This window comes from Nannospalax galili, unplaced genomic scaffold, assembly GCF_000622305.1.
Source record: "Nannospalax galili isolate Female #2095 unplaced genomic scaffold, S.galili_v1.0 scaffold881, whole genome shotgun sequence".
In the NCBI taxonomy this organism is placed as follows: Eukaryota; Metazoa; Chordata; class Mammalia; order Rodentia; family Spalacidae; genus Nannospalax; species Nannospalax galili.
The window spans coordinates 388,884-397,375 of NW_008344709.1; the positions used below are offsets into that span (position 1 = coordinate 388,884).

The window sequence follows — 8,492 nt, forward strand, 5'->3', positions numbered from 1 at the left end:
TATCCAGGAGTGGTGTTTCCCCCATTATACAGGTGACTCCATTTAAGATACACACATACACACACACACACACACACACACACACACACACAGGTTTCCAAATGACTTTTTCAAAGGTGTTTAGCATGAGTTAACCTCCTCAACATTTTAGATATTCCATGGGTCTCTTCCCAGGCCTTCTGTCTTTGCCTAGCAATCTGTTTAGGGTGTTGCATAGGAGCATTCTCTGACAAAGGCCAGCCACCATTTTCCCAAGCTTGGTTGCACCAGCTTACCTAGCGTAACTGCGTCTAAGCTATTTGACTGTTATGTGTCTCAAAGAAGGTGGGGTAGGGAAAGTCATTCATAGCCCTACCAATCAGTATGCCCTATTTGCACATATTCTGTGGGGAGGGTCTAAGTGTATACAGACAGAAGAAGCCGAGGGGAGTCTCTCATTCCATTTCATGCAGCTGTGCAGAAGTCACCATCCATGCTTAGATGAAGACTTTCCAGTTAAGCCTTTTCAGGGGACGGTGAGCAACCACAGTATAAGTGAACACCCACACTATAAGTGAACCCTTACCCATTGTAAACCCAATAAACTCACTGGTTTCCAGTTTGGCTTTGGGACCAAGGGAGGAGGAGATGTTGTTTATACCCCTCCAGAAGTAATATTAGTGACAAGTGTTATGTAAGGAGTCCTCTATAATTGAATAGGTTTTTTTTTATTTCTGGATGTTTCAGAATCTGTTAATATCTCTCTGTGTCTCTCTCTGTCTCTGTCTCTGTCTCTTTCTCTCTCTCGTGTGTGTGTGTGTGTGTGTGTGTGTGTGTGTGTGTGTTTAGCTTATTATGTGTCCTGTTGAACTTTTTGATGTGAAAATAATTGAGATGTCTTCTCTTGCTGTACTTGGCTGTTACCATCTCTTCCACTGAACAGGGAATTATTTAGAATTTTATTCTTTAAATTGGCCTCTGCCCTGCTGGTCACCTCTTCATTTTGGAGAACTCCTGCTGCATAAACCTGAGGTCACTTTATTACATACATTATTAAAACAGAATTTTCATTACTTTATTATTTATTCATTTAGTTAGTGTGTATGTGTGTGTGGGGTGCACACGTCATGGTGATCTTGTGGAGGCTAGCAGACAGTCTGCATGAATCAGCTCTCACCTTCCCAAGTATGGACTCTGAAGATTGAACTCAGATCCGCAGATATGCCCTCGTTCCTACTGAGTCATCTGGCTAGCTCTCTCATCCCATTATTTTTCCTGTTTGAATAATTTAAGTGCTATCTTTCAATCTCTGATTTTTGCTCAGTTACATTTGTCCTGCCCAAGTGTTCTACTACATGTTTGTTTCAATCAGTATCATTTCTTTATCTTTAAACTTGCTTTCTTTTAAATATTTGAATAATGAATATTAATTATATAAAATATATTTCATTGTAATATTTAAATGTATTCCTGTTTAGCATTTTGATCAAATTAGTCTCCTTTAAATTCCCCCATAGCCTTCCTCTTCCTCACCCCCTTGTTACCTTATTCTTCAGTAGATATCCAAAAGTTTTATGTCCTTTTAAATCATCATAAAACATGTATTTCCTTTATGATGCTTACTCATGCCTTTTAACATGACAATTTTCAGTTCTATGCATTTTTCTGTAGAAGAAATGATTTTCATTTTCTTTACTCTAAATTCTCCATTTTGCATATACACCACAATTTTTAGTCATTCGTCCATTTATGGGGAACTGTACTAACTCCAGGATTTGTTATAATGAATAATGGTATGAAAGTCATGGGTATGTCCCTATCTATGACGTATATTATGCTTGATATTTTTAGATGTATAGTAGCCAGTTACATGGTAGCTATTTTATGATTTTCCGTGCTTGTTTTCCACAGTGACTTGATTACTTTCCCAACCGCAGTGAACATGTGTTCCTTTTCATCACAATTTTGCCTTTATTTGGTATTCTTTCGATAGTATTGTCTTCATAAAATCCATCCTGAGTCCAGTGAGATGGAATATCAATATAGTTTTGATTGGATTTTCTGATGGCTAAAGATGTTAAATTGTGTGAAGTGTGTTTATGTGTTGGCCACTGGCACTTCTGTTGAAAAGTGTTTAGTTCTTTTTTGCTCGTTTAATGATCAAATTTGTTCTTTTGGTTATTAACGTACCTGAGTTCTTCATACATTCTGGATACTGATATCCTGTTGAATGAACGCCTGACTGATACTGCCCCATGTTTACTAGGTTTCCTCATGCTGCTAGATATTTCTCTGCTGTGGCCAAGACTCTATTTGATGCAGTCTTGTTTATCTGTATCAAGTACTCGTTCCTGAAATCAGTGTCTATGTGGCAGATATAATCTATTATTTACTTTTAGTTTAAATACACATTATTCTTAGTATTTTTCAATTAATGATAAATATAATATGGATATAACTCTTCTCTAAATTCAAGAACTGGGAAGATTATAAAAGCCAGGACTGGTTCATGAACACAGGGAAGCAGAGACTTTCCAGGTCACTGGAAGCTTGCACATGTGAACTTGTGGCAATGGTGGCATGGAGCACAGGACTCATGCTAACTCACTTAAACAAGGGCCCAGAAGGGAGGAGAGAAATGGGTGGTGGGTCAGCCCTAGATTGAGAACTATTAGAGACTGATTGCTGCTGGGTGAGGGAGAGTATGCTTTACTTGTGATCTCTAGATGAGCTGACTAGATTCCAGTGAACGAATTGACACTGAAGGACATCTGGGTACAAATGCTTGACTGGATAAGACTTAACACATATGGTGGAGTACATGGGGCCTGGTGGGAAGATGGGGGGGCTTTAGAACAGAGTATGTTACTAAGAGGTCCAAAGACATTGTGACTCCTAGCCGAGAAACTGGCTACTTTTCTTTGGGGTCTTTTCAACCTAACTGCCTAGCCAATTCCTACCTCCTATTCTTATCAAATCATCCTCTGAAGGAGTTACCCAAATTGCCAATAGGGAATCAGGACACAGACCGCTCTGGCTTCTTCCATGCTGAACAGGGAAGCAGGGTGAGGCAATTGGAGTACCCCTTCAGTGGGTCTATCTAAAAGATTCCCAAATTGCATAACTCTTATCTCTAAGGGGAAAAGAAAGCCCTTGAATTGTGAATAGGAGATATGACAATAAATAAATGAAAGGAGAAAAAAAGAAAAGAAAAAGAAAAAAGTGATGGGGAGATGTGGGAGATGTTGGAGGGGAGGGAGTGGGCATGGATTTCATCAAAACACCTTATATGCATGTTTGAAATTCTCAATAAAGTTTTTGTAAAAGTTTTTTTTTTTTAAAAAAGCAAATTGAAAGAGAAAATATTCATCTTGACTCACAGTTAGAGAATGTAAATCCATCATGGTGGGTGTTAAGGTTCAGATAGCCCTGCCCCCTCACCAACAGGATCCCAAGGACTTCTCATGCTCCTGAGAAAAGGGAACCTACTTTGGAAGGCTGGGGATGCGGCTTAATGCTATAGCACTTGCCCAGGAGCAGAGGTGAATGCTATGGTTTAATATAGTTCATTAAAAATAAAAAAAGACAGTAAGAAATGTAATTTCTACCATAAAAATAAATGAAAGGAGAAAAAAAGAAAAGAAAAAGAAAAAAGTGATGGGGAGATATGGGAGGTGTTGGAGCGGAGGTAGTGGGCATGGATTTGATTCAGAACACCTTATATGCATGTATGAAATTCTCAATAAAGTTTTTGTAAAAAAATTTCATATCTCTTTTCATTTAATCACAATAATAACCTGATAAAAACATGATTTTTATCATCCCAGTTTTACAAAGCTGAACCTGATATACAAAGATCTTTAGTAACTTGTTCATCTAAATACATATCCCCCATTCTTATTATTACAAGTGACTTTGGAAGGCTGGGGATGCGGCTTAATGCTATAGCACTTGCCCAGGAGCAGAGGTGAATGCTATGGTTTAATATAGTTCATTAAAAATAAAAAAAGACAGTAAGAAATGTAATTTCTAAAAGTTTATTTGGAGAAATCCCAGGAGATATCATAAGTAAATGTCTTACTAAATTCCTTTAAAAAAAAGCAATTTAAATTAAATAAAAAGAGGGCCAGAGAGAGACTGGAACACTGTCATTTAAGGTGTGGAGAAACAAAACAAAAAACAAAAAACAAACAAACAAACAAAAATAAAACAACAATAAAAAAACAAGCAAAAAACCCAAAGCAATAGTTTTCCCTTAAGAGATGAAGGTGATTGGGGGATCGGTGTTAAATTTTGTCTCAAGCACGGAAGATGTACAATTCCCAAAGAGAAAGTCAAACTTGAGCAAAATATTGAGTCCCTAAGGATCATAAGGCACATCCTGGTCAAGCATGTAAATGCAGTCACCTCATTCCCTTTATGTAAGTGATAGCTGTTAACTGGAAAAAGACTGAGAAAAGTTCAGCCTTACTGATAGTCAAATGAAGTATGCTAATAAAATATGTAAAGGCTTCTGATGTCTCATCCGCTGGCAATTGTGAAAAGAGGGAAATCTGTTTATTTTTGCTCTACTGCTTCAGAGAAGAAGACATATCAATTATAAACTGTGACCAGTGGTTCAGAAAGATTTCCAGGGAGTGTGAAAAATTAATTTTGGTTGCACCTCTTAGAAACTAAGAAACCACGAAGCCTGATACTGCCATTCTGGAAGGGGCAAAAAATGAAAAGAAAGGAACATTTTGTTTTCTCTGAAATATGGTAAGTTTGGAAATCTGCACTAATATCTTACTTATATCTTAGATCTTTATTAAGTTAAATCTAAAATAAAAAAATAATATTAGAGCAGGAGAGTTGTCAGCAGTTAAGAGTACATTTGTATACTCTTCTTGTAGAGACCCAAGTTCTGTTCCCAGCTTCCATTTCTAGGAGCTAAAAACTGCTTATAACTATGGCTCCGGTTTATCCAGTGTCTCTGACTTCTGTGGGCACCTGCACTGATGTGCACATAGTGCCCCATAAATATACAAATTGCATATAATAAAAATAATTTTTAGTAGTATATATTAGCTATGACACTTGTTTTGAACAATTTGTTCATTGGGAAATCCCTAGAATGAGGCAAATTCACATGTGTCTTCAATCTACATAGGCTTGCTTTTGTTATGTTTGGATGTGCATGCAAAATGTGAGAAGATAATTTTAAGATGTACTCTGTTCAAAATTTCATGAGCAAACAAAACATTGCTAGGTATTTCTATCATGGTTAATATCAGAACTCTGGAACTGAATAATGTCTCATATTGGGTCATCTTGCCCTTTGACTAGTATCTCCTTATTTTTTTTCCCATTGACTCCAGCAGATAACATTCTGCCCTTTGCTTGTCTGAATATCACTCCTTCAGAGTGTATTATTAAAAGGTCATGCAGTAATTCCCTGTAGGTATCTTCGTTTGTATGCCTGCATAACAGCTTTAGGCAGAACTGAAGTCCAGGTACCCAAGATGTGCCTTCCCCCCAACCACTGACTTTATGGACTCCTAAGATTCAAATGAAATTCCCAGGAAAATGTCTTGGAATAGGGGGCAGAAAATGTTCAGTCGGTAGACACAGATTGCACTGTGTTAATTAGAAACCTGCCTTTTCGCGGGCAGATTTTAGATTCTTCTACACTTGAAAGATTTCCTTGGACATAGGCAATTTCTTAAACATTCTTAGACTCATTACTTTTGGCTTTGCAGCAGTTTTCATCGTCCCAGTCCTTCAAAGTTCAACATAGATATGAGGTCAACACCAGGTTGGTTCTTCCTGCATCTGGGATTATTAAAACAATAAAGAAATGTCTAGATAAAAAAAGAGGGAATAAGTTCTGTACTGGTCCTGCCCACTTCTCTTTTTGATTTTTCTGATAATCATGTAGAATCTTCTTAGCTCTGTATGCTATTGGTGATTGTCTTTACTATATTTACCTTTAGGTTTCTAATGTGGGGACGATACATCACTTAGCACGGGAGCATGAAAGTCTTGCTCTGTGGATTCACATGGGTCATCTGCAGACAGTCCCAGAATATCCCTCACATGTATGGGAAAACATACAGATTTAAGTTCTCTGTGACACTTTATTTTCAGTTTTTTTCACCTGTTTCCACAGAATCTCTCAAAGAAGATGTCCCTGGCAAATGGCTCTTTGGTAACTGAATTCATTCTCTTGGGGTTAACGGAGCAGCCTGATCTACAAATACCTCTATTCTTACTTTTCCTAGTAATGTATATGATAACTGCATTAGGAAATTTGTCCTTGATCATTCTAATTGTCCTGAATTCTCACCTTCACACCCCAATGTACTTTTTCCTCTTTAATTTATCATTCATAGATCTCTGTTATTCTTCTGTGGTTACACCCAAAATGCTGATGAACTTCATACTAAGAAAGAACATTATTGGTTATGAGGGATGTATGACTCAACTCTATTTCTTTTGTTTTTTTGTCATTTCGGAATGTTATGTTCTGACAGCAATGTCCTATGACCGCTATGTGGCTATCTGCAATCCGCTTTTGTATAATGTTGCCATGTCACCTAAAGTATGTTCCTATCTTATGCTTGGTTCATACTTCATGGGATTTTCTGGTGCCGTGATCCACACTGGCTGTATCCTGAGACTGACCTTCTGTGATAAAAACATCATCAACCACTATTTCTGTGATCTCCTCCCTTTGATGCAGCTCTCTTGTACCAGCACCTATGTCAATGAGATAGAGATTTTCATTGTTGGAGGAAAAGACATCACCATGCCCACTATTATCATCTTTATCTCATATGGTTTCATCCTCTCCAGTATCCTCAAAATAAGATCCAACCAGGGCAGGTCCAAAGCCTTCAGCACCTGCAGTTCCCACATAATTGCTGTTTCGTTGTTCTTTGGATCATGTGCATTCATGTATCTCAAACCCTCCTCGGCTGGATCTTTAGATGAAGGAAAAGTATCTTCTGTCTTTTATAACATTGTGGTTCCCATGATGAACCCGTTAATCTACAGCCTGAGAAACAAAGATGTTAAAGTTGCTTTGAGAAAAACCCTGAGTAGAAAGAAGTTTTGATCAAAAACTTACTGTCTTTATGAGAGTAGTTTCAGCTCTCTATTTTCTGGCTTCTTATTAACATATGTTTAGTAACTTCTTGATTATCTTACATATACTATTTATCTTAGTAAGAAACTTTGGAATTATTTTCATATTTTTGGCACAGGTTTCCTTTCCCCATACAATTAGCACAATTTGTCCTTTCAGTATTTAAAAATTTTAGGATTAACTGCATTTAAATGTCTATTTTCAGTTATTGTGGGGTTTGTGCTGAAAATTAATGGTTCTTCCAGTGATTAAATAAAGTAACAATGATTTGTCCACCTGCCATTATGCAGTAGAGTTCTTGTTTCTCTTTTAATGAAATGTGAGTCAGATGATTTGTCTGCCCTTCACTCTCCATGGTTTCCTGAACAATATATCCCTTTTAAATGGCAGTGTTTCATGATTCAGTTCTTTCTCCATGGACTGTTAAATACAACCCACATGCATCACACTTTCTTTTGTCTAATTTGTTATATTTACTTTGTAAAGATATACAAAGTAAAATATTGTAAATATATGTATTTACATAGTATGAACAAGATTCTGAAGCTTAATGAAACTGGTAATTTATATAATCAAAGTAACTCCTTAAATAAAACCTCCAATATAGTTTATTAGTTTTTTTATTTCAAGTCTACCACTCCTCTGCTATGCTTTTGGTCTACTCTATTTTCTTAATGTTATTTCACTTAAAATGTGATATATAATTTTTAGATTGGAATTTGACTGTTCTCCTGCCCTGAATAAAGTATGAATTCCCCTAACATTTCTTTGTTCTGGAATTTGTGATCTGGAATTTCTTAAAAAATATTTTGAAATACTTTCAGGATGATCTAGTTATCTATTTATGATGTTTTCTGCTACATATTTTTATTTGATTTTATTTTACTTCCAGAATTTCTGTTTGATTCTTTTTCCATATCTTGATTTCCTTGCTGAAGTTTTCCTGCATATCTTCACTACTCAGTGTTATTGACCATTTCATACTCATGGATGGAGGTACAGTCTTGAATTTTCTAGTCCTGAATTCATTTCCTTACATATTCACCTGCTCTCCATATGTCCACTCACCCTTTGAAAAACAGCTCTCTGAAATCTTTCTGATACTGCAGCTTTTTCACTGTCTTTGTTTTCTCTCTTCAAGGAGCTGTGAAGTTGTAGATGTGTCATGGAGGACTGCCTTCTACTTTTTGTGTGTTTTTATTCCTTGCACATCTGTTGTGATGGATTTGTCTTCCATTCTAAACCACCTTCCTTCTTTTGTGTGTTTGTTTTCTATGTTTTATGTGATTCCTCACACACTAGGAATCTTCACAAGAGACTGATTCTGTTTTCTGCGGCTATTTAGGAGACAGCTGAACAGTGAATAAGAGGGAATGTATAAAGTTTG

At 36.7% G+C, this 8,492-nt stretch overlaps 1 protein-coding gene across 1 annotated transcript; it reads left to right on the forward strand.

Annotated features, from left to right (window-relative positions):
* Positions 1-6,128: 6,128 nt before the first annotated feature.
* On the forward strand, positions 6,129-7,075 carry LOC103740359 (olfactory receptor 145-like). Its single transcript, XM_008840938.2, has one exon. The coding sequence runs from the start codon at positions 6,143-6,145 to the stop codon at positions 7,073-7,075; it is 933 nt and encodes a 310-aa protein (XP_008839160.1). The 5' UTR covers positions 6,129-6,142.
* Positions 7,076-8,492: the final 1,417 nt, after the last annotated feature.

What these genes read in the sequence shown, in the direction of transcription:
- LOC103740359 (XM_008840938.2), top strand. Translation starts at nt 6,143, where the DNA reads ATGTCCCTGGCAAATGGCTCTTTGGTAACTGAATTCATTCTCTTGGGG.